The sequence below is a fragment of the Sebastes umbrosus genome, chromosome 1 (genome assembly GCF_015220745.1).
Source record: "Sebastes umbrosus isolate fSebUmb1 chromosome 1, fSebUmb1.pri, whole genome shotgun sequence".
Lineage (NCBI taxonomy): Eukaryota > Metazoa > Chordata > Actinopteri > Perciformes > Sebastidae > Sebastes > Sebastes umbrosus.
This window is the reverse complement of record NC_051269.1, coordinates 42,868,058-42,894,773: the sequence shown is the minus strand read 5'-3', so window position 1 is coordinate 42,894,773 and position 26,716 is coordinate 42,868,058. Positions and strand designations below refer to the sequence as shown.

Genomic DNA, 26,716 nt, shown 5'->3' with positions numbered 1-26,716 from the left:
TGTAAAGCCTACTTACTCACATATATGAAAATACATCACATATATAAAGTAAATGAATAATAAGAATGAAACAAATAAATAGAATAAATAAATAAACATATCCATAAGAATAAATAAACTAATAAAATAAATTATAAAACAAATAATAATAATAAGAAATACTAGATAAAAGGTAGGATATGTGGTGTTATACAAGATGTTAAGTGCTCTTCACCCTCTCAGCGACTGCTTGAAGCTTGATGATATTAAATAACCAGTCAGAGGAGAGACAGGATAAAGTCTTAAAGTAGGAAATAAGAGGTAGCCGGTGAATCTCATGCAGTTTTATTTTTTACATTTGAGACTTTTGCATTGATGATCACATTCCAGTAATAGAAAAATGTTTCTGATGTAAACTGTCAAAAGCAGAAAAGATTATTACATGAAAGACAGAAATGGGTGAACACTTCCTGTAACAGCAGCTGTAAACCACCGCGCTATAATGTCAAATACTTCTGCATCTACAGTGAAGACGGGTATTTATTTATAGTCTACTGTCTGGTCTATGTATTATTCTGTCCTCCTCTGTCCTCCTGTCCTTTTGTCCTGCACTGTGCTGTAAATGAGGGGCTGATGCCCTTCTGCTGTGGACCATGACTCATTTTTAAAGGACTATTACACTGTTTTTTCATGGTACATATTACATTTTACTACAAATTACAAACACGTGACGGAGAAAGTGAGATTTACATTCCTTTTTATGCATCCACACCGGTGACTGCTGTGGCCAGAGGCATTATGTTTTCGGGTTGTCCGTCCGTCCGTCCGTGCCATTCTTGTGTATGTGATATCTCTGGAATCCCTGGAGTAAATTTCTTTGACTCAACGATGAACTGATCAGAATTTGGGGGTTAAAGGTCACTGTGACCTCACAAAACATGTTTTTGGCCATACCTCAAGAATTCATATGCTAATTATGACAATTTCACACAAATGTCTAACAGGATAAAACGATGAAGTGATTTAGTGTTTTAGATTTTAAATGTGTTTTTCTGGTTTCTGTTCATGTCACTTCACTGCAAATATCAGTTTGTTTTATTTTATTTATATATTTTAGAAAGAGCCAAAATCAAAATAAATGAATAATTAATAGATGATTCATTAAATAAATAAATATGTCATTAAATGTAGCAAAAATAATATTAAAAATAAATTTAGCCATTAGTGATTAAATGTGACATATATTGATATTTCTGTTTTAATTTGCTTTTTTATTTATTTATCTTTGTATTAATTCCCTCATTTATTACTCTTTTGTTTAATTTCCCTCTTATTTGTTTATTTATGTATTTATTTTTAATCATTTTAAAATTTATTTATTTATGCATTTATCTTATATCTATTTTTGAAAAAATACATTTATTTTTTTATGCACAATTTTCCCTTTGCATTTCACCCCTTATTTATTTCCCCAAACTTATTTATTTCTGTATTCTTTTCTTTATACCTTTTACTTTTTACATTTCTTTATGCATTTCTGCCTCATTATGCAAATGAGGGGGCTGAGTCATTTATTTATTTATTTTTGATTTTGGCAGGTTTTGTCCTCTATATTTTAGTATCACTGTGAACTGAATGTCTTATTTGTGTTTTGGACTGTTGATCAGAAAAACTCGGGATTTAGGAAAGTGTGATGGATGTCCTTCACTATTTTCTGACATTTATATTTCCAAATGATTAACCAATAAAAACAAATGTCAGATGAATTGATCATGAAAATAATGCTTATTTGAAGCCCTGTTGTCAAAGCAGTGAGAACTGTAACTTCAGGCAGGTTGACTGTTATTTATTCTGCAGGGAAACGGAGAGAGACCAAAGAAAACCTCACAAAACTAAATCTATCCTCCTTGAAAAAATGGGTCATTTAAGGTCACATTCCTGATCATTAAAACGTGTGTCTTGTGTTGTTTCAGCTGTGTTGAGGTGGATGAAGATGACGCTCCAGATATCGACATATATCACTGTCCAAACTGCGAGAAGACTCACGGCAAATCCACACGTAAGTAGCAGGCTGTAGTGACTGAAATGTTATTTATCTTAAAGGGATAGTTCTGGTGTTTCTCAGTGGGGTTGTGTGAGGTTCTTCTTCATAGTCAGTGTATTACCTACAGTAGATGTTCTTCTTCATAGTCAGTGTATTACCTACAGTAGATGTTCTTCTCCATAGTCAGTGTGTTACCTACAGTAGATGTTCTTCTCCATAGTCAGTGTGTTACCTACAGTAGAGGTTCTTCTCCATAGTCAGTGTGTTACCTACAGTAGATGTTCTTCTTCATAGTCAGTGTATTACCTACAGTAGATGTTCTTCTCCATAGTCAGTGTGTTACCTACAGTAGATGTTCTTCTCCATAGTCAGTGTATTACCTACAGTAGATGTTCTTCTCCATAGTCAGTGTATTACCTACAGTAGATGTTCTTCTCCATAGTCAGTGTATTACCTACAGTAGATGTTCTTCTCCATAGTCAGTGTGTTACCTACAGTAGATGTTCTTCTTCATAGTCAGTGTATTACCTACAGTAGATGTTCTTCTCCATAGTCAGTGTATTACCTACAGTAGATGTTCTTCTCCATAGTCAGTGTGTTACCTACAGTAGATGTTCTTCTTCATAGTCAGTGTATTACCTACAGTATATGTTCTTCTCCATAGTCAGTGTGTTACCTACAGTAGATGTTCTTCTCCATAGTCAGTGTATTACCTACAGTAGATGTTCTTCTCTATAGTCAGTGTGTTACCTACAGTAGATGTTCTTCTCCATAGTCAGTGTGTTACCTACAGTAGATGTTCTTCTCCATAGTCAGTGTATTACCTACAGTAGATGTTCTTCTCCATAGTCAGTGTATTACCTACAGTAGATGTTCTTCTCCATAGTCAGTGTGTTACCTACAGTAGATGTTCTTCTCCATAGTCAGTGTATTACCTACAGTAGATGACAGTCGGCACGCCTCCAGTTTAGAGAAACAGACAGGAGTTACTGCACGGGAGTAAAGTAATGTACTGCTGTGGACACCTAAAAGAATCAATATTAGTTTAAGTGTACGCTATAGTTAGAATATTTTCACTGGTTTACCTTGCCGTCAGTGAGCTATGCAGAATATCCATACTACCATACTATTTAGTAGGAAAGAAAAATATTTAGTATGTCACAAAACATAGTTTGTCATATGCTGTATGCTTAAAATACCAGGATGTCCTACTACATCCGGTCGCATATGACCGGCAGTCCTCTGTAGTATGTCCCATAAAGTATGTGATTTGGAACGTAGTCTTTGTTTCTGACGAGGAACTGAATCAGTTCTCTATGCTCTCACCAAAGCAACCAGACTCCATTGAAAAAACAACAACAATAACTTTACCTTGCAGAACACGGGAGTTATTCGTCTACCGCCTCGATCGGTTCGTTTGTTGGAGTTATTGTGTGACTTTGGTTAGATCGGATTCAACAAAGTCACTCAATAGCACAACCCAGCAGTCAGCAACCTGCGTCTCTTCAGCTCCTCTCCAGTGGCTCCCTGTGGATTTATAAACATGGAAATGAATAACTGTTTTTTTGTTTAAATTTAAATTTTAATTTATCATTGTTGTAGGTCTATGGTACGACGGTACGACGGAGTATTAGGGCCACATTGAGGAAAAAAAATTATTCTGAGATTCGATAATAAAGTCATAATATTATAAAGTAGTAATTTTACGTGTTATTTTCTTTTTTTCTCGTAAAGTTATGACTTTATTCTCGTAAAGTTATGACTTTATTCTCTTAATATTACGACTTTATTCTTGTAATCTCAGATGTTTTTCCCTCAATGTGGCCCTAATACTCCGTAGTCCATTGTCTCTTTAACTACTGCATCAGACATATATTCTATATACTTAGACTATAAACTGTGTTACCTTCATCACAATGATCACATGTTTTGTGGCTCCAGACAGATTTTTTATTTTTTATTTTTTATTTGCTTAAAATGGCTCTTTAGATAGTAAACGTTGCTGACCCCTCGCCTAAACAAACTAACTGATGGAGACAGCGGTAGACCAGCTACCCGTGTGTTCTGAAAGGTAAAATTACTGTTTTTATCAATGGAGTCTGGTGGCTTTGGCGAAAGCATAGATGGATGTAATGGCTTCAGTTCCCCGTCGTAAAGGGCTGTCTGACGGTGAGGTAAAGCAGTGAAAATACTCTAAATATAGCGTACAAGTAAACTAATATACATTTTCTTTAGGTGGGTCTTTCTTTTAGGCGTCTAAACTACGTTTAGCTGCTGCTGCCCCCCCCCCGTCCACAGCAGTACATCGCTTTGCTCCCGTGTTGGTACTCCTATCTGCTTCTCCAAACTGGGGGCGTACCAGCCATCATCTATGAATACGTATCTACATACAACCCCACTTCAAAACACCCGAACTCTCCCTTTAACAGAGAAAGGAGAGAAACAGCTGCCGTGGTGATGTCATCACTTCACGTCTCTGTCACGTGATGTCAAATTCTCAAAACGGATCAAACTGTTTTCAGGAAAACAAGATTTGTTTTGTCTGAACTGTGTTCTTGGTGACGGTTGTTTTTTAATGTTTAACTTTCTTTCTGTTCTTCAGTGAAAAAGAAAAAGAACTGGAGCAAACATGACACGGGGCAAGGCACAGATATCAAAGCTGTTCAGAACGGCAGCCAGGTCTTCATCAAGGAGCTCCGCAGTCGGACCTTTCCGAGGTAAACACACATCTTAGACTCTTCTAGTACGACTCGTTGTTGACCTGTCGACACCACAAACAGTCTGATCATGTGAGATAAACCTTCTATGTCTCTGAAATACTCCGACTTGATGCTCTCTAATTGAGATCACCTTTAATGGATCTAATTATAATGAAATGAGATGATTCCTCCTCATGTTGATGAGGCCTCTTGAAATGTCCTTAGAGACTCTGGTCAATATTATTCTCCACATGATGAGTGACTCCACTAGAGGGCACCGTGGGGTCACGTTTCAAGCTCTGCCTTCAGCTCGTCTCACATACTACCATACTGTAGTAACCCCGGCTCCTCTCACTGTGTGTGTGTGTGTGTGTGTTCCAGCGCTGACGACGTGGTGGTGAAGCTGAGCGGCAGTCAGCTGACTCTGGACTACCTGGAGGACGGCGGCTTCAACGAGCCCATCCTGGTCCAGAAGAAGGACGGTCTGGGTCTGTCCATGCCGGCTCCCACCTTCTACATCAGTGATGTGGAGAACTACGTCGGTGAGGACCTCACTGATACTACTACTGATACTATTACTACTACTAGTACTACTGCTACTGCCACTACTACTACTACTACTACTACTACTAGTACTACTGCTACTGCCACTACTACTACTACTACTACTACTACTGCTACTACTACTGCTACTGCTACTACTACTACTACTACTACTACTGCTGCTACTACTACTATTACTACTACTACTGTAAGCGGTAATCACAGTAATCACTGTTATAATGTGATTATAACTTATTCTAAGTGGTCATTAAAATATTAAATCTATGCAAGAACACACAAAATGTTGTGAAATTAATTTTCGCTTTACTGAAAGCAAACAACGACCACTTAGAGGAACTTATAATCACATTATAACAGTGATTATAATGTGATTATAAAAAAAGATTAGAATATAATATAGCTATGGGAATTATAATAATATAAAATAAATAAATTTAAAAATTAAATAAAATTAAATACATGAATAAATAAAATTAAACAGAAGAGTAAATAAATAAGGGAATTAATACAAAGATAAATAAATAAAGAAGCACATTAAAACACATATTTTTGTCAATTAATTAATTAATTAATTAATGGCTACATTTATTTTTAATATTATTTTTGCTATATTTAATGACATATTTATTTAGATAGTGAGTCATTTATTTATTTATTTATTTATTCATACATTTATTTTTTATTTTGGCATGTTGTATCCTCCATACTGTTCCTATTCCCTGTTTTATTCATAATTGACAACTGATAAAAAGACCTTTGAAAGAAAGAAAAGAAGCAGAGGATAAAACATGTATTATACCATTTTGTGTTCAGTAGGGGGCGCGTCTGTCCTTTATTTAACGCTCTGGTGTTCAGTGATGAGATCACTTGTTACATATCAACATCAGTCTGCTGCTACAGACACATTTTGTCCTCCAGCTTCCTGTTTAAAGAAAGTGTTTTAGCTTGTAGGCGGTTAGTTTTCCTCCAGCTTGTTTAACCGTGTCCTCTCTGTCCTGTGTCCTCTCTGTCCTCTGTCCTCTCTGTGTCCTCTGTGTCCTCTCTGTCCTCTGTTGTTGTCTCAGGCCCTGACGTCGGCGTGGACGTCGTGGACGTCACCAAACAGACGGACTGCAAAATGAAGCTCAAAGAGTTTGTGGATTATTACTACAGCACAAACAGGAAGAAAGTGTTGAACGTCATCAACCTGGAGTTCTCCGACGCCAGGTGCTCGCTCTGTATATTAGACATGAAGTCATAAAGATGACCTCCTGGATAAACTCCTGGTGTTGATCATTTCTTTTTCTGTTTCTTTCTGGGGACAGGATGAATTCCATCGTGGAGAGTCCGCAGATCGTGAGGCGGTTGTCTTGGGTAGAGAACTACTGGCCCGATGACGCTCTGCTCGGGAAGCCCAAAGTCACCAAATACTGTCTGATCTGTGTGAAAGACAGCTACACAGACTTCCACATCGAGTGCGGCGGCGCCTCCGTCTGGTACCACGTCCTAAAGGTCCGTCACACTGCTGGTTAGACCAGCATGTTGAGTCAGAACCAGATGGTGACCCGAGAGTGGATCTTTACTCCTGTCCAATTGCAAATTAATCACACATGTTTTATCTGTTCTAAATGAACCTTAAAGGGAGATTAGTCAAATATTTAATCCTCTTATCAACATGGGAGTGGACAAATATGCTGCTTTATGTAAAAGTATGTATATATTTATTATAGTAAATCAATGAACAACACAAATCAATGACAGATATTGATCCAGAAACCCTCACAGGTACTGCATTTAGCATAAAACAATATGCTCCAATCATAACATGTCAAACTGCAGCCCAACAGGCAACAACAGCTGTCAGTGTGTCAGTGTGCTGACTTGACTATGACTTGCCCCAAACTGCATGTGATGATCATAAAGTGGGCATGTCTGTAAAGGGGAGACTCGTGGGTACCCATAGAACCCATTTACATTCACTGATCTGGAGGTCAGAGGTCAAGGGACCCCTTTGGAAATGGCAATGCCAGTTTTTCCTCGCCAAAATTGTATGCAAGTTTGGAGCGTTATTTAACCTCCTTCATGACCTGCTAGTCTGACCTGGTTGGTACCGATGGACTCGTCAGGTTTTATAGTTTACTATGATACCAGGATCTTCACTCTAGCTTTAAAAGCGAGCCGCTACAACCTTTTAAAGACAGTAATGTTGGCCGGGATCACCGCAATCGCGCGGGTCTCAGAGGGTTTGATAATTACTTTTTATGGGTGCTGAGATGAAATGTTCAGTTGGATAATTTGTAAAATCCAGTGTACTCTTTCAAAGTTTCTCAACATTACCAACCCTGGCTTTATTACATGTTATTTAACACTTAGAAAAGCTTGTAAAGCATTCATAAGAACAAGTTTTGAGTGACCAGGTTAGCTGGTGTTTATCCTCCTCCAGCACTTTCTGGACCACAATCTGTATTAATGATTAACATTTATAACAGCTGATTTGGTGGCTTATAGGAAAATGAGAACCCCATAAACATTTACAGCATCAATGGATTGGCAGCAATTATTAACTGCATTATTACAGAACTACAACCTTAAAATCACAAGTTGCGTTAATGCGTTACAGTAATTAGTGGCGTTGATATGAATTTGCATTAACTTTGACAGCCCTAAAGTTAAGTAAATAAAAAAATATCCATACAGGATCTTAAAACATAAAAAGTCAATACTCAAATGAATCAACATTCTCTTGCACCCCGAGTTTATCTGGATCAGGATTTTCTTTCAAGACTAAATGTGGAGAACATTAACCTCCATCTCTCCTACGATGATGATGATGATGATGATGATGATGATGATGATGATGATGATGATCTGTTTGTGTTCGCAGGGAGAAAAGATCTTCTTCCTCATCAAGCCCACCTCCGCCAACCTGTCTCTGTACGAGCGCTGGAGGTCGTCGTCCAATCACAGCGAGATGTTCTTCGCCGACCAGGTGGACAAGTGTTACAAGTGCACTCTGAAGCAAGGCCAGACGCTGTTCATCCCGTCAGGTCAGAGCTGCTCTCTACTCGGGGTCATATGAATACAGCTGAACGGGATTTAGAAGAACACTTAATAATAACTAGAATGGCACTCGGAGAGCGCAGACCTCCGCCAAGGTGCCTGACTTTAAAAACAGATCCCAGCTCCCAGCTGGCGGTACCGTGAGGTGGTCTTGTTATTAACACGAAGTGTTTCCATGTAACGTATCGGCGGATGCCTCTCTCATTCAGCAGCCTTGTTATGTCTGTAGAACGTTACACTACGTTGTCTCTCATCCCGTCATCTACCACTTTGTTCTTTCTCACCGCGGACGAACAGCAGCTCCACACATCCACACACGTATGTCTCTGCTCTCAGAAGGAGGCGAGTTCAACGCGTCATCAGTCACACTGCACATGTGTTATACCCTGTGGTCTTAATGCTCAGGCTGATCAGAATCCTTAAGAATGTTTCTGAATCCGGATCATGATCCGGATCGCCACCAAAATCGAATGGATTGTTCGTTGTGCCACACCCCACCCCTCCAAACAATGTCAATCAAATCCATCGCTGACTTTTGGAGTAATCCTGCAGGTGGATTACAACTCAAAAGTAAATTTCAACAAGGAATACTAATGATTTTTTTCCCATCATCTTTCATTAGAAATATTGAATGAATCTCTATTCTATTTTATTTTTGATGGTTGAATTGTGATCGTCTCCTCAGGTTGGATCAATGCAATACTGACTCCGGTCGACTGCCTGGCGTTCTCCGGACACTTCGTCCACAACCTGAGCGTGGAGATGCAGATGAGGTTTGGACACCTGTCTCATTACACACTCACACATCCTTTCTGCTGCCTTGTTGTCATTGTCATATTTTAATTCTAATCGCTGTGATCCGCCCATTCCTCCTGCAGACACTCATGTCCTCATTTGGAGGATTTAGTTTGTCCTCGGCTGATCTGACCCAGTAGTTTCCACTGCGTCCTCCTCATCATTTAGCTCCAAAAATTCCACCAATCTTGTTTATGAATCCTCCACATTTGGAAATACCTGGTGAATTGCACAGTTTGTTGCAGTAAACCTGTTTTTTAAAGCATGACGATGTTTAGCTGAAACATGTTGGCGTGTGTCCTCAGAGCGTATGATATCGAGAGGCGGCTAAAGGTCAGAACTCTCACCCCCTTCCCCAACTACGAGACGGCGTGCTGGTACGTGGGACGACATCTCCTCGAGAGATTCAAAGGTAAACTCTTTAAATCAGTGGGATGTATTTATAGATGCTTTAATATGTCGTCGTTTAAATTCAGAAGAATTCACGAGAAGCAGAGAAAACACAAACAGAGTCAGGAGCTCGGCTGCATGTCTGCTGCCCAGATGAGGAGCTGGATGCTCTGATATTATTTCAGTCATTAAGTCGGTGAAGTTCACAGATGATTAGCTTCAGAAGGTTCGGACCGGCTAGAATCACTTGCTCCATTACGAGTCCCGTTTTTTAAACTTCCCCTCAGCTGGACAACTGTTTATGTTTCCACTATTTTCTGTGATGCTCACGACTACACCGTTATTCTCTTTAACGTCAAGGTCAGCAGGAAAAACAGACTCACTGAGTTCTCTGCTGCTAATTCGCCTCGATGTTGTTCATAATTTCCTGCTTTTTTTTGGTTGTAAATCGATTTCAGTTGATTCTCAGATATACAGACAAAGAAATTAAAGAGGAAATCCACATTAAAGCTGCATCATTTCACATAAATCAGAGCTGTAGTTGTCGTCTCCAACCAGGTGCCGGTGTCTCCCTGTTCACTCCGGGCGCAGTCGGAGACGGTAACGTTTCTCGCTGCGGAGCCCTGCTGCCTCAGCCCCGGAGGCTGAAGCAGGAAAAGCCAACACTAGAATCAGCATTGATTCATGGAGAGACCTTCGTCTGGTCAGCTGACATTACTACCAAGCAGCTGAAATATAGATTGATATTGTGGGCCCAACGCTGACTTTCGTTGACTTAACACAGGTGTCGCTGTTAAGCATTTCTGAAAGTTACAAACAGTCCCTTTAAATAGGTTTTATTTCATTGTACTGCGAACACAGGAAACCTGATCTTTCAGTGAAGAATCAGCCTCATCCTGTACTCACTGTAGTTACATCTGACCTTTTAGTGATGCAGCTGATCCAGAGTGAGATGTTGACCGTGTTCCTCGAGAGCTTTAACATGTCACTCGTCTGTTTGGGTTCTCAGCTCTGCTTCATTTTGCTAACAGGACAGTTTGTCCAAACACACTTTCACCAGCTGACAGTTGACTTCACACGGCGTCTCTCCGTCAGCTCGTCTGTCCTCGTGTTTGTTGAGAGGCTTGTTCTTTTCCATCCTGTAAATCTCTGCAGAGCACTGAGCGTATACAGCACGCTGTATTTAACAGGCTTTGACTTCTCAGAGATTAAAAGTCAGGATTCATCCAGTGAGAACATTTGCATTTCTTTTTTTCTTCAGGTTTACATAAAGCAAACAAGCAGCCAGCGGCGTACCTGATACATGGTGCCAAAATCATCAACGGAGCCTTCAGAGCTTGGACTAAGAAACAGGTATGGACGCGTCAGGACAGGACAGGACAGGACAGGACAGGTGTGTGTGTCAGGTGTCTGTTCAAGCTTTTATTATGAAAACTGATGTCTGTTTTCCTGGTGACAGGCTCTCCTGGAACATGAAGATGAGCTTCCAGAGAACATGAAACCATCGCAGCTCATTAAGGACCTGGCCAAAGAGATCAGACTGTCCGAGGTATTCTGGTTTCATTTGAATATAAACGCGATCAACCGTTAAAAAAGATCCCGCTGGTTTTACTCTTTGGTGGCAGTAAGAGGAGACGGTGAAGATGGTGATGTTGGTCAGACTGCAGGTCAACATCTACTGTGGATATTCATGATCCTTAATGATTCTGATGAGCCCGCCGACTTTTATTGTAGCACCAAAGTCAAGTACAAATATTTCTTCATAGTGGTCCATGTCAAGTTACCTTTGAAAACTAATGACTGTGGATATTCATAGTTTTCAGAGTATGAATCCTTTTCTTTTTGGACACTTCATGGATTTCCTTTAGTGCCAAACTCCGATCGAAATGTAAACTTTGCACACAAAATATCACATAATCTATGAAATCTGCAAGAACATTCATGCTCCACTTGGTCAGTGCCCCTTGGCATCAGATACCGACGCACGGAGGCATCCTTTAGCAACTGACGTAGTATAAAGAGCATGAAAATCTGCTAAGGGCGGGAACAAATAAACAAACACAGGACTTTCATCCTGGAGACCAATGTTTGTGGCCCGCGTGATTCTAAAAGTAATATTGACTTATTTTGTCACATGAGTCAAGTGAGTCTCTAGTCAGTAAAGTTAACGTCAACCACGACCGCTTCCTAACCCTAACTAAGCGGTTGTGTTGCCTAAACCTAACTTCCTGTGAAAACGGAGGTGTAAATGTGTTGTTGTTTTTATTATTTTATTTATTCTATTTATATATTTATTTATTTATTTTTTTATTTATTCATCTATTTATATATTTATTTATTTGTCTATCTATTTATTTATATATTTGTCTATTTATTAATTAATTTATTCATTTATTTATTTATCTATCTATTTATCTATTTATCTATTTATTTATTTTGAGTGGGGTTAAATTGCAGATTACAAAATTATTGCTCATTTCCCTGCTTTTGTTTCCAGAATGCAACGAAAGCGATTAAGAGCGAGCCCAGCATTAAGGTCCCCCCGGTGGAGGAACCGCCGTCCACCCACTCTGAGCCCGAGGAGCCCGTCTCCCCGGCCCACGTCCCCTCGCCCAGCAGAGACAAAGCCAGAAAGAAAGTCTCCAAACCACCCAAACCACCCAAACCTCCCAAACCTCCCAAACCCCCGAAGATGCCCAAGGCCCCCAAGCCCCCCAAGCCCCCGAAGGTGCCGAAGGTCAAGGAAGGAGGGAAGAAGAAAGCGAAGAAGGCCAAAGAGTCGTCGCCGCCTCCCAAACCCTCCAGCTTCGCGGCTCTCGAGTCCCACGCCAAGGACATCTTGAGCAAAATGGACCAGCCGAAGAAGACGAAGGTGAGCGGACGGTCACGTTAGCGGGAATTAAATAGATCTTATTTTGTTTGGAGGATTATTTGCATCCTTTAGTTTTCACTTTACCTGAGCCATTTTGCATCCCTTCCAGCAGAAAGTTTTACCTCTTTATGCAGTAAAAGCATCCCATACAGTAGTCGCTCTCGGATGAATTTTTCTGTTAATGGTATAGTTTTAGTTTTGGGTGTTTCTCAGTGGGGTTGTATGAGGTTCTTCTCCATAGTCAGTGTATTACCTACAGTAGATGACTGTCAGCACGCCCCCAGTTTGGAGAAACAGACGGGAAAACGTATTTTAAACACCTAAAATAAAAGCCTACTTAAAAAAATGTATATCAGTTTAAGTGTACATTATAGTTAGAATATTTTCACCACTTTATCTCGCCGTCAGACAGCCCGTTCCGACGGGGAACTGAAGCCGTTGTATCCATCTATGCTCTCGGCAAAGCCACCAGACTCCATTGAAAAAAACTGCATGTTATTGTGTGACTTTGGAGAATCCGTAACCAAAGTCACACAATAACACAAACAAACCAATCGAGGCAGCGTTAGACCAGCAACCCCCTGTGTTCTGCCAGGTAAAGATTTATGTCTTTTTCAGTGGAGTCTGGTGGCTTTGGCGAGACTTTCCCCGTCAGAAATGGTGAAGCGGTGAAAATATTCTAAATCTAGCGTACACTTAAACTGATATTGATTCTTTACGTTGTGCTGCTGCCCCCCCCGTCCACAGCAGTACATTACTTTACTCCCGTGCAGTAACTCCTGTCTGCTTCTCTAAACTGGAGGCGTGTTGACCGTCATCTACTGTAGGTAACGCACTGACTAGAAGAAGCTCATACAACCCCACTGAGAAACACCTGAACTATCCCTTTAATAACTTGCGTCTTTCTCCAGGCTGTGAAGAACGTCCTGAGTATATCAGAGAAGGAAATATCAAAGCAGAACAACGTGGAGAAGTTTGAAATGAGAGAGCAGAACAAAAACAAGACTGAAGCTAAGTGGAAGTATAAGGTATGAGCTGGTTTTAATCTAATGGCTGCTTGTTACGGGCCAAAATAAATAATATCACAGTCAAATAAACCTCCGAGTGAAGAAGTGAAGGTTACAAGCTGAGCAGAAAGAAAAGAAAAGTAGGATCATCCAAAAGTGATTTGCACACTTCGCTTCAAAGCAATCAGCAGAAATAATGATGCGGCCCGAGTCGCACGTTTGAGGCCTGCAGCTCATCAGAGCTGCTCCAGAAACATCCAGAGTTTACCTCATGGAATTATTCCATATGCACTGCTTTCCATCTAAGTATTTACATATGCACTCATCTTTAGAAAGGAAATCTGTTCTATCATTATAGCTGAACAACGGGGGCGGGGGGCTTTTTCAGAGCAAAAGTGTTTGATGTGTTGTTGATGGCTGTGTGTGAGATTATAATTTCTCAATTTTGGAGGTTTTTTTCTCGTAAATTTGCCACTTTAATCTCAGAGAATATTCAAGCTTTTTTCTTGTTAATTTATGACTTTAAAATCTTGCAAATTGGATTTTCTTTCTCGAAACTTTGTTACTTAAATCTCAGAGAATATTCCTTTTTTTGTCATTTATTTACGATTTTGTAATCTCGCAAATTTTGGAGATTTTTCTAGTAAATTTGTCAAATTTGAGATTTTTCTAGTAAATTTGCCACTTTAATCTCAGAGAATATCCAGAATATTTTCTCATAAATTTCCGATTTTATAATCTCACAAATTTGGGATTTTATTTTCTCATAAATTTGCCACTTTAATCTAAAAAAAAAAAATCCAAGTTTTTTCTCATAAATTTCCGACTTTATAATCTCACAAATTTGAGGCTTTTTTCTCTTAAATTTGTTACTTTAATCTCAGAGAATATTAAATTTTTTTTCTCGTTAATTTACGACTTTATAATCTCGCATATTTGGGAGTTTTTTCTTTTAAATTTGCACACTTTAATCTCAGAGAATATTCAAGTTTTTTTCTTGTTAATTTATGACTTCATAATCTTGCAAATTGGATTTTTTTTCTCGAAACTTTGTTACTTTAATCTCAGAGAATATTCCCTTTTTTGTCATTTATTTACGATTTTGTAATCTCGCAAATCTTTGAGTTTTTTTCTCTTAAATTTGTTACTTTAATCTCAGAGAATATCCAAGTTTTTTCTTTGAATATTACTCCCTTCCCCCGGCTCCATAATTATTATTTTTTTTACCTTAAATGCGCCGTTATAGATATTTCGTAGTCTAAATTAGTCTGTGTGTAATTTTGTTGAGCGGAAGACATCGGAGGGTTTTGGTTTCATGGAAACTTCAATGCCAAACTGCTGAGGAATGTTTGCAGGATCCATCCAGCTGCTCCTTCACATCAGGCCAAGCATTAACAGATGGAGTTAGAGACCGTGTTAGATGTTTACCAAGGTCAGCGGAGACCACGTCTTCACTGGTCATCACTGCAGAGTCATGTAAATAGTTCACAGCTCCTCTGTGTAGCAGAGACATACTATCATATATGATCGTCAATTAAAAGAAGGCATGTGACGATGTGTCGGCGTCAGGTTACCCTGCATGTCACATGTCTTTAATTTAGGAGTCAAATGGTTGCGGGGTGAATATTTGAAAAATGCATATTCTTGGATTTCACAGTTAATTACAGACAGTCTGCTCAGTGGTGATTTCTATGGCAGCAGTTTGCATTCTTCTCTTTGGTTTAGTTTAAATTGGGTCAAATCATCTGTGGAGATTAACATCATGATGATTTCAGCCTTTTAAACAGAAATGTTTTTATTTTAATTAAAGCTGTCAATCGATTCAAATACATACACACATTTTGTATCTGTTCTAAATTAACCTTAAAGTCCAGTATTTAATCCTCTTATCAACATGGGAGTGGACAAATATGCTGCTTTATGTAAATATATGTATATATTTATTATTGTAAATCAATGAACAACACAAATCAATGACAGATATTGATCCAGAAACCCTCACAGGTACTGCATTTAGCATAAAACAATATGCTCCAATCATAACATGGCAAACTGCAGCCCAACAGGCAACAACAGCTGTCAGTGTGTCAGTGTGCTGACTTGACTATGACTTGCCCCAAACTGCATGTGATGATCATAAAGTGGGCATGTCTGTAAAGGGGAGACTCGTGGGTACCCATAGAACCCATTTACATTCACTGATCTGGAGGTCAGAGGTCAAGGGAACCCTTTGGAAATGGACATGACAGTTTTTCCTCTCCAACATTTAGCGTAAGTTTGGAGCGTTATTTAACCTCCTTCATGACCAGCTAGTCTGACATGGTTGGTACCGATGGATTCATCAGGTTTTATAGTTTACTATGATACCAGGATCTTCACTCTAGCTTTAAAACAAGATTCAAGATTCAAGATGTTTATTGTCACACCGGTTATACAAGTACAATCATGTGAAATACTTTTTTGCTGGGAAGCTCCATTAAGAAAACAGTAAGTTAAGTAGTATGTTTATGTAAATATATATATACAAGCATTTTTTTTTTTTTTTTATATTGCAGATATTGCATTGATTGAAACCGAGCCCATTATAACCTAAAAATCGCAAGTTACATTAATGCGAATTTAGTGACAAATTTGCATTAACGTATTATTATCGCGTTAACTTTGACAGCCCTAATTTTTACATATTAATAGTAAGTAATACTCAATACTAGTACTCAACACAAACAAAATATGTGTCAATAGGAGGAAGAGCAGAAAACTGAGCCGCTACAACCTAAAAATAACAAGTTGCGTTAATACGTTAAATAAATTAGTGGCGTTAGAACGTTAACGTGTTATTATTGCGATAACTTTGACAGCCCTACTTTTAATAAAATGACTCCCTTCCTCTATTTTACAGAATAGTGATCGTATTAAACTGAGTTACTGATAATACATTTTTTAGTTTCCATCATTTAATTTTTTTAGTCAAATAAAAATAAAAACAAATTTACCTTTTAATGTGTTTACTCGATACGTTAAATCTGCACATTTGTGTGTTTGGATTTGTGCTCACTTCAGAGACAACGTAGTAAAATAAACACCTGAATGTGTAAGAACGCATGTCAAAATCTATCTTTCATTCTTCTTAATGAAAATGCTCTGATGTGATAAGTCAACGTTATTTCCTTTTGAACTTTACAGAACAGTAAACCAGACTCTCTGCTGAAGATGGAGGAGGAGTGCAGATTTGACAGAACACCGCTGTCGGGCAATAAAGACCGATTCAGCTTTACGATGTCTCACAAGAAAATGCTCGGGTACGTATGGAACGGCTGTGATCGACCATGTAAACGGTCTTTGGAGGGGAGAGCGTGTTAACCTTCTCATGTGGCGTGTTGTGGTGATTATAGAGCCATGTGGCTATCAGCACCGTCTCCATTAGAGACCAACTCAAGGACTTCTCGCTGCTGAGCCTTGTATCGCTCCCTCATTGTTCCTGTGGTTTCCTTTTCAGCTCCAAGACGCTGAAACCTCAGACCAACTCAAGTGTTTTTGGATCATTACAAAACCTAAAAGAGGACAAAACCAAGCCGGTGAGAGACGAGTACGAGTACGTCTCCGACGAGGGGGAGCTGAAGATTGACGAATTCCCCATCAGGCGGAAAAAGAACACCGTCAAGAGGGATCTGTCCTGTGAGTAGTGGTTCAGTCTGGTTCAGTCTCGGGCCGGGTATCAAACCTCAACACTTTTTTTATTGTTGACTTAAATGTGTCGCATTGAGTTTAGAAAAGTGTTGAAAATCAGCATTAAATGATTGGTCAGATTCGTAGGTTTATTTATTCTTTGATATGATATCTACGATGTTTTTTTAAGATCATTGTAGGTAAAATAAAATAAAAATAATTACGGAGAGGGAGGTAATATTCCGATAATTAACTGAACTGAATTTCCAAGATTAAAGTCGTACATTTACAAGAAAAAAACTTGGATATTCTCTGAAATTAAAGTGGCAAATTTACGATCACAACATTTTTGAAAATATTGTGGGATGCAAAACCGTGGTAACGCCAGCCACCGTCTGAATTTCACTGCTGTGGTTCCTTAACAAAAGAAACCCCCCACTATTTTTCACTACAATGGTTTTGTTTTCCACTAATTAGTTGTTTTTCTTGCAAATTTCCGACTTTAAAATCTTGCACATTTGTGAGTTTTTTTTCTCGTAAATTTTCCACTTTAATCTCAGAGAATATCTGAGTTTTTTCAACATAAATTTACGACTTTAAAATCTCTCAATTTTTTTGTTTTTTTCTTGTAAATTTACGACTTTATAATTTCACAAATTTGTGATTTTTTTTCTTGTAAATTTGCCACTTCAATCTCAGAGAATATCTCAGTTTTTTTTTCTCATAAATTTACGATTTAATAATCTTGCAAATTTTAGTTGTTTTTTCTCGTAAAATTACCAAATTTGAGATTTTTCTAGTAAATTTGCCACTTTAATCTCAAAGAATATCAAAGTTTTTTTCTCGTAATATTACGATTTTATAATCTCGCAAATTTTGGATTTTTTTTTCTCGTAAATTTTGGATTTTATAATCTCACAAATTTGCAAATTTTTTCTGATAAATTTGCCACTTTAATCCCAGAGAATATCCACGTTTTTTTTTTATTACATTTCCGATTTTATAATCTCACAAATATTAATCTCAGAGAATATTCCTAATTTTTCTCGTTAATTTATGACTATATATAATTTCGCAAATTTGGGAGTTTTTTCTGATAAATGTGCCTCTTTAATCTCAGAGAATATCCAAGTTTTTTTCTCTATTATTTGTTTTACCTACAATACGCCGTCGTAGATATTTCGTTGTCTAAATTAGTCTAAACGTGAGCCGCCGAGTGCTAAACCGTGGTACCGCCACCAGCCATCTGACTTCTGTAGTTCCTAAAATAGTGTTATTATGGTATGGATGGCCTCTGAGCGAGGCAAACGGCGTTACTACGGTTTTGCACTCAGCGCCTTACGTTACCGCAGTCTTGGAAAAGGAGGAGTGAACGGAGGGGTACTGAGTTGGTTGCAATTTGCAACCACATCGCTAGATGCCACCACATCCTACACACTGCTCCTTTAAGTATTGTGTTGTTATGAGTACCGATGATCAGGTGTTGCATTAGCACTGATACCCAGCCCTACGATCAATAATGAAAACATATACCGTGGATGAACAACTTTTTTGTTTTGTTTTTTCCAGTTTTGTCGGACATCAAAGAACCCATTCAGCCAGCCAAGAAACCAAAGTTCCAACCGTTGGTGGCCAAGGTACGTACATCACACGACATGTGAGCAGTTGTAATGCGATTATACGACTCTATATACATGACGAGGCTGTATACCGGACCCAGCCAGCTAATACTGTTCCAGGCGTTTTCATGCACAAGAACATGCTGCAAAACTCAGATCATAATAAAAAGAAAATGTTTTGTGGGTGAATCAGCTCTCTAAGCTGTGGACCACCACACCCTGATGAGGGAAATAGCTGTGGCATGAACGGAGGACGAAGAATAAAGAAACAGACTTGTACCAGATGCTGTTGTGTTTACTAGTGAGAGTGGAAACTGGAAACCACATCATAACAGAGTCTTACAGTTAACTTCAGATCCATCAGGTCCATCAGATCCATCAGGTCCATCAGATCCATCAGATCCATCAGATCCATCAGGTCCATCAGGTCCATCAGATCCATCAGGTCCATCAGATCCATCAGATCCATCAGATCCATCAGGTCCATCAGGTCCATCAGATCCATCAGAAGCCTCCAATTTATTCTGTAGCGCTTATTTTGTTGTTGTTTTGTCATGTGTCAAAATTGACATGGTGCATATTTCAAAGTAAATTAGATGTTAGACATTAAAGGGATAGTTCAGGTGTTTCTCAGTGGGGTTGTATGAGACTCTTCTCCATAGTCAGTGTATTACCTACAGTAGATGACGGTCAGCACGCCACAGCAAGGTAAAGCGGTGAAAATAGTCTAAATATAGTGTACACTTAAACTGATTTTAGGTGTCTAAAATCGGTTAACCCCTCCCCCCCCCCCGTCCACATCAGTACATTACTTTACTCCCCTGCAGTAACTCCTGTCTGTTTCTCCAAACTGGAGGCGTGCCGACCGTCATCTACTGTAGGTAACACACTGACTATGAAGAAGAACCTCATACAACCCCACTGAGAAACACCTGAACTATCCCTTTAATTCACCCTGTAAATGTCTGCTTCTCTCTCCTCATGTCTATTTCTACTTTCTCCACTTTGTCCAAATCAATCAGACCGTGGAGTCCTCCGACGAAGAGACTCTTCACATAGACACGGAGGCCAAGCCTGAGGTGAAGGGTCGCAACTCTAAGGTGAAGAAGAAGACCGGCAGCGCCGCGGGGATCCTTGACCTGCTGCAGGCGAGCAAGCAAGTGGGCGGGATCGACTACAGCGCCAACAGGTAGACTGACCTCCGCTGACGTCGTTCTGTTCCTCCGACACCGATCTAAACACACTCTCTCTCGGGTTACAGCACACGCACAGCTCGGTTAATTAATTTCAGGTCTCCTTAATGGGGCAACCCACTGACAAACAAATGGCCCCGCTCAACGACAATGTCATTGGATGAAAAAGCTGAATTTTATGACTTCGCTTCGAGCTGAAAAATCAAACAATTTACGCAGAATCTGTCAGCAGTTTGTGTTAAGTCAATGTTTGTTTCATCTATCAAAAAAAAGCTCTGCGTGGCTGCAGGCTCTCCTCCCTCCGCCCTTCTGCTGTTTGCTGTTTTCATTCAGCTCGTGATGGTCTGTTTCCACCACACTGAAAGCTACAAATGAGCAATGAAAGAAGGAAAGAAACATCGGCTGAAATATGTTCATTTCTCAGATTGTTTGGGTGCTTTGGAGAGGGAGAGACCGCGGTTCATTCTGGGAGTGTTTGACAGCTCATTGTTGCAGCTAATTACTTAATATCTGCCTCTTAAAGTCATCACAGCTCCCTGGAGAATATTTACATTTGACAGTTTTACTTTGCTCTTCCCGATTCGGAGCAGTTTTGTCAGACGGTAATGATGCTTAATGGCACAACTGCTTAATTTGCCACTTTAATCACAGAGAATATCTAAGTTTTTTTCTCATAAATTTCCGACTTAATAATCTCGCAAATTTGGATTTTTTTTTTTCTCATAAATTTGTTACTTTAATCTCAGAGAATTTTCAATTTTTTTCTCATTAATTTATGACTTTATAATCCCGCAAATGTTGGAGTTTTTTCTCGTAATTTTGCCTCTTGAATCTCAGAGAATATCTGAGTTTTTTTCTCATTAATTTACGACTTTAAATCTCACAAATTTGGGATTTTGTTTCTCGTACATTTCCGATTTAATAATCTTGCAAATCATTTTTTTTCTCGTAAATATGTTACTTTAATCCCAGAGAATATTCAATTTTTTTCTCGTTAATTTACGACTTTATAATCTCACACATTTGTGATTTGTTTTCTCGTAAATTTGCCTCTTTAATCTCAGAGAATATCCCAATTTTTTTGTATATTTCCGACTTTATAACCTCGCAAATTTGAGTTTTTTTTCACGAAAATTTGTTACTTCAATACGTCGTCGTAGATATTTCGTTGTCTAAATTAGTCTAAACGTGAGGCGCCGAGTGCTAAACCGTGGTTAACTTAATGGCTCAACTGGTGACATTTCTATGGACTTGAAAGCTTTCTTGTCAATCATTCTCTCTCAGTCTCTCTTCTCCTCTGCCGGCGTGCTGACTGCTGTGTAATGGCTGCTGTTGTTGTGTATTTCTTATTGACGTACTTACAGTCAGCCACCTGCATCTCCCAGCACACAGGAGGCCATTCAGGGCATGCTGTCCATGGCCAACCTGTCGTCTTCAGACAGCTTGCAGCAGCCGTGGAGCAACAGCCAGTCCAAAAGCAACAGCCAGTCGAAGGGCAACTCGCAAGGCGCGCAGGCCGGCAAGAAGGCCGGCGGAAGAGGAGGAGGCGGCGGCGGCAACAACAGCAAGCGGCCCACCAAACGGCTCCCGAAGAAACCCAGGAAGAGCAGCAGCATCGAGAGTCTGGACTACGACGACGACCAAGACCACATGGACGCCTGTTTCAAGGACTCCGATTACGGTACGAGCCCGAATTATTCCTCTTCTTCCTGTTTTCATAGAAACTTAAAGGTCCTATATTGTAGAAAGTGAAACTTCCATGTCTTTTTGTGATTATAAAGCACGTCTAGTATCAAAACGCTCCACAGAGAAATGCTCACAGCACGTATTCAGAAACTGAGCCTTTAAACGAGCCGTCAGGACTTCCGTGAGGTTGTGATGTCACAACTATACAGTCACCAGTAGAAGTGCTGCTAAACTCTGTGTAGTTGACACACGCACGCACGCACGCACGCACGCACGCACGCACGCACGCACACGCACACACACACACACACACACACACACACACACAGTGGCTACGTTCCAAATCACATACTTGTTCTTTTTACTTTTATACTGCAGCTGCCCTTACAAAGTACGATACCGTTGGGACATACTACTACATACTACATACTACATACTACATACTACTTCATCCTAACATTAGGTCTTGAACTTTGACCCTCTTGCTCTGCTGTGCAGAGGATTGTGGGTCCGAATAGACAGAAAAGCGTGCTGGCTTGCTGCAAAATGCGACCGGATGTGGTAGGACATCCTGGTATTTTTGGCATACTGCTTTTGAGAAGCTGTGTATTGGGACATACTGAATCTATATTTAATTTTTTTCTCGAAATTTGTTACTTTAATCTCAACGAATATCCACGTTTTTTTCCCGTTAATTTACGACTATATAATCTGGAGAATTTTAGTTTTTTTCTCGAAAATGTGTTCCTTTAATCTCAGAGAATATCTAAGTTTTTTCTCGTAAATTTCCAACTTTATAATCTTGCAAATTTATGTCAGATTTTTGTATTTATTTTAATCTATGACGCAATTTCAACACTTTTTTCAATTATTATGGTTTATTGACGTACATAACCTTGCAGGTCAGGTTGTACAGATTTCAGGGATATGGAGGATTTGAAGATACTCCAAGAAATAACAACAAAAATACCAACGTAGGCAAACGGTTAAAGAGACTAAACGGAGCGTTTCAGACAGACGGTGACTACAGGCATATTCAGACAGACAGGATGAGAAAGATAAGGAGTTTTATGAACATTAAAGTATGTAAACACGTTCTAGTAGAAACACAGAATTCCAGTTTGAAGCACCTTTAGAACCCAGATGACCGGAGCTCGTCGAGGTCACTACGACGTCACTTGATGATAAACTAACGAGCTGCCGGGTCTGATTCTCTGCTGCTGCTAACAGGTGCTGTTAGAAACAGACTAACCCGGGATGGAGCAACATGTGGCTCTTTAATTCTAAATCTGGCCTTGAACTTTTCATTAGGAGGAGATGCTGGGGGGGGGGTGTTTATGTTTCGTGCCTTCGTTCCAAATCCGCCCTTTCGTGTTGCTCCAATTTGTGATTCTTTGAAACGTTTTTCTTTGTGAGCTCCGTCCAAACTCGTCAGTTCTGTCCCTCCCAGCTTGTTAATAACACATTAACACGAGCAGTTGTGAATCGTTGTTTTACACGCCGTTTGAACTTCTAATTAGCGTCTAAATTAGCTGCACGAACTCTCTCGGTATGACATCTCCAGGCCGGTGTGAAGCTTTTCTCATACGCTGGAACTCTTTCCTTCTTTTGTAAACATGTTTTATTTGATCGTCCAGTTATCAGATTTATATCGAGCGTCTTCAGATGAGGCGGTTGTTCTGTGAGGAGGCGGAGGAGTCCACAGCTGTCTCACAGCTGTCCTGCATGCTGTCACTGGAAACTTTTAGATGCACGGAAAGCAGAAATAAGTGTACTTAAGTCACATTCTATGCTTTACATATGTGACAATAATTGGCCGGTAATGTTTAATTTCCTACATCCTCTCATTGAAAACCTTGACATGTTAGTAATCGGTTACATCTTTCTAATTTCAGTTTACCCGTCGCTGGAGTCCGAGGAGGATAATCCGGTTTTCAAATCCAGATCGAAAAAACGGAAAAGCAGTGATGACACTCCGTACAGCCCGACAGGTAAAGACTAAAGAAAGTTATTTACACTTTATGGTTTTTCTGAAGTAAATATGTATTAACCCTTCACATGGATGTGATCGCAGCCCGCGTCGGACCGTCAGTTCCTCGACAGGAGCGGCCGGCGAGAGACGGCGCCCGAGTGGCTTCCATAGAAACGGGACTGGCTGCAGCTGCAGCAAAGCTTTCTCATCAGGTATGGCAGGACGGGATTTTTACAATCAATCAATTAAAATATTTAATATTTATTAATCGCATGATGTTCCATGGTTAATCACATTTTGTTATCTGTTCTAAATGAACCTTAAAGGGAGATTAGTCCAGTATTTAATCCTCTTATCAACATGGGAGTGGACAGATATGTTGCTTTATGTAAATGTATGTATATATTTATTATTGTAAATCAATGAACAACACAAAACAATAACAGATATTGATCCAGAAACCCTCACAGGTACTGCATTTAGCATAAAACAATATGCTCCAATCATAACATGTCAAACTGCAGCCCAACAGGCAACAACAGCTGTCAGTGTGTCAGTGTGCTGACTTGACTATGACTTGCCCCAAACTGCGTGTGATTATCATAAAGTGGGCATGTCTGTAAAGGGGAGACTCGTGGGTACCCATAGAACCCATTTACATTCACTGATCTGGAGGTCAGAGGTCAAGGGACCTCTTTGAACATGGAGTGTTATTTAACCTCCTTCATGACCAGCTAGTCTAACCTGGTTGGTACCGATGGATTCATCAGGTTTTATAGTTTTATATGATACCAGGATCTTCACTCTAGCTTTAAAACAAGATTCAAGATTCAAGATGTGTATTGTCACACCGGTTATACAAGTACAATCGTGTGAAATACTTTTTGCTGGGAAGTTAAGTATCAAAAAAATAAATAAAATAATAATAATAATAATAATAATAATAATAATAATAATAATAATAATAATAATAAATGACACAACGATAACAAAATAAATTTAGAGTAATAGAATTAAAAAAAAAAAAAAATATTTCCAAATAATATACATTACAATAAAAAGGGAAATACTTGGTATATGGTAAATATAGAAGGATGTATATATTTATAAATATATTTATATATATATATTTATTTTGATAAATAGATATTTATATATATATGTATATGTAAAAAAAAATATAAGCTAGCTTTAAAACTGAGCCGCTACAACCTAAAAATCGCATTAATGCTGATTTGGTTGTTGCGTTAACTTTGACAGCCCTGACTTTTACATAATAATATGAACTATTCCTCGTTAAGTGATGCTCAACATGAACATGTGTGTCAACAGGAGGAGCAGCAGAAAAGTAAGAAGAAGAAGAAAAGCACCAAAAAGAAGGCGGTAGTGATCGAGGAGCCCCCGAAGATCTCTCAGGACAGCAGCTCGCCGGAGCACAACGCCGACTCCCAAGACGGCAGCCTGACGGACCACGAGTTCAACACTGGAACGGTCAAGTCGCCGGGGGGGCCGCAGCCCATGGCGCCGGGGGTGTTCCTCAGCCAGAGGCGGCCGTCGATGTCTTCTCCCAACAACAGCACCAACTCCATGAGCACCACCAACAGCAGCAGCGTGGCGAAGGGGGAACGCGCGGTGTCGGCGGACGCCAAAGGTGAGTCGTAATCAAAGCAGCGTTAGTTAGGATGGTTAGAACATCCAGACCTGTACCTTCAGTCAGCTGTTTGCTTTATGGTAAACTAGTTTAAAGGGAACACCAGCTAAATTAAAACTTCCAGTATGTTCTCAACATGACCGAGGAAAGTTCATGAGATGCTCTCTCTCAGAGCCAGAGACCGGAGACGTTAAGGATGCTTTCACACCGGTAGTGGGGTTCAAATTATACATTATTGTATTTTGGTTCTGGTCCGGTTCCTTTTTATAAACGAACCAGAGGAGTAAACAGGAAGTTATACAGACTGACAGACTGACAGGTAACTCGTCATCCTGCATCATCAGAGGTCAGAGATCAAGGGACCCCTTTGAAAATGGACATGACAGTTTGTCCTCGCCAAAATTGTATGCAAGTTCAGAGTGTTATTTAACCTCCTTCATGACCAGCTAGTCTGACCTGGTTGGTACCGATGGATTCATCAGGTTCTATACTTTACTATGATACCAGGATCTTCACTCTAGCTTTAAAACTGAGCCGCTACAACCTAAACTTTGACAGCCCACGTGCAAAAACTGTGATCGTAATCCAGGAGAACATACAGGTGTGTTTCCCTCCAAACATAGTTGAGAACGCAGTTTAGTTGTATGGGGACATCATTTAGTAGGAGACGGGGTTGAGCTTGTACGTACAGTAGACGAGGCAGGTTTTAGTATTTCTTAAGCGAGTAAAGAAAGACTCAGTTGTCATCCTTCCAGCTGGACGTCGTGTCTCACCTCTTCCGTCTCTTCTCGTTCTCTCCACAGCGAAGCGGCTAAAGAAAGGAATGGCGACGGCCAAACAGAGACTTGGAAAGATTTTAAAGATCCATCGAAATGGAAAGCTCCTCCTGTAGCACGCAGCGGCAGACTGCTGCTGTCGGACTGGGAATTAATGAGCTGGGTCTCCCATCATCCCAACCTCACCCAACCCCCCAGCCCTAACCTCCCCCCCCCCCACTGAGTAAAGCCAACAACGGAAAGAAGAAAAAAAACAAAAACAAAAAAAAAGAAAGTCATGCATTTTTCAATTTCTAAGAAGAACATCACTCAAATAGGTTTTTGCCTCTACTTATACTTTATAACTTTCAGATATTAAAGTGTACAGAACCTACTATAAATATTTTTTAAGAGAACATGTCTCATTTTACTACAGCTGTCAGTTTATCAGGGGTTGCTCAGACATGAAGAAGTAGAAGTACATTTGCAGTCATTCCAAGATTTGTTGAAAGTATCCCTTGCATGTATTCAGTTGCATGTGCGCTTTGGGTTCGGGGGTTCGGGGGTTCGGGGGGGTCTACACGTTAATTCCTACTATATATGGATGCAGCTTATCATAACCACGCCGACGAGCGACGGGGTCTTTCTTCCCTCCCAGCCGACGAGCATTTATCTCTTTACGTTAACACTTTGCAGAGCACTATCAGCGCTGGTATTTATTTATTCGTGTGGAGTCATAGATAGGAAGTACGAAGACGTCGAGGAACGACTGTAAAGCACAAAGT

The 26,716-nt window shown here is 39.7% G+C and overlaps 1 protein-coding gene across 3 annotated transcripts in view; it reads left to right on the top strand.

The window, feature by feature from the left end:
• The window catches only part of phf2 (PHD finger protein 2), a 40,899-nt gene extending 14,552 nt beyond the window's left edge, over positions 1-26,347 (top strand). Inside the window, exons 2-22 of one of the 3 annotated variants that reach the window (XM_037768239.1) lie at positions 1,953-2,038; positions 4,626-4,740; positions 5,104-5,264; positions 6,351-6,492; positions 6,591-6,777; positions 8,150-8,312; positions 9,011-9,098; positions 9,426-9,532; positions 10,772-10,863; positions 10,970-11,059; positions 12,008-12,382; positions 13,294-13,410; positions 16,573-16,688; positions 16,886-17,064; positions 18,625-18,692; positions 19,697-19,863; positions 21,253-21,548; positions 23,449-23,544; positions 23,628-23,737; positions 24,858-25,176; positions 25,980-26,347. In XM_037768239.1, the coding sequence (XP_037624167.1) occupies positions 1,953-2,038; positions 4,626-4,740; positions 5,104-5,264; positions 6,351-6,492; positions 6,591-6,777; positions 8,150-8,312; positions 9,011-9,098; positions 9,426-9,532; positions 10,772-10,863; positions 10,970-11,059; positions 12,008-12,382; positions 13,294-13,410; positions 16,573-16,688; positions 16,886-17,064; positions 18,625-18,692; positions 19,697-19,863; positions 21,253-21,548; positions 23,449-23,544; positions 23,628-23,737; positions 24,858-25,176; positions 25,980-26,068 (3,163 nt within the window). In that variant the 3' untranslated portion in view covers positions 26,069-26,347. Of the gene's footprint in view, positions 1-1,952; positions 2,039-4,625; positions 4,741-5,103; positions 5,265-6,350; positions 6,493-6,590; positions 6,778-8,149; positions 8,313-9,010; positions 9,099-9,425; positions 9,533-10,771; positions 10,864-10,969; positions 11,060-12,007; positions 12,383-13,293; positions 13,411-16,572; positions 16,689-16,885; positions 17,065-18,624; positions 18,693-19,696; positions 19,864-21,231; positions 21,549-23,448; positions 23,545-23,627; positions 23,738-24,857; positions 25,177-25,979 lie in introns of all 3 variants that reach the window. The other 2 variants (XM_037768234.1, XM_037768249.1) reach the window with 2 other exon arrangements.
• Positions 26,348-26,716: the final 369 nt, after the last annotated feature.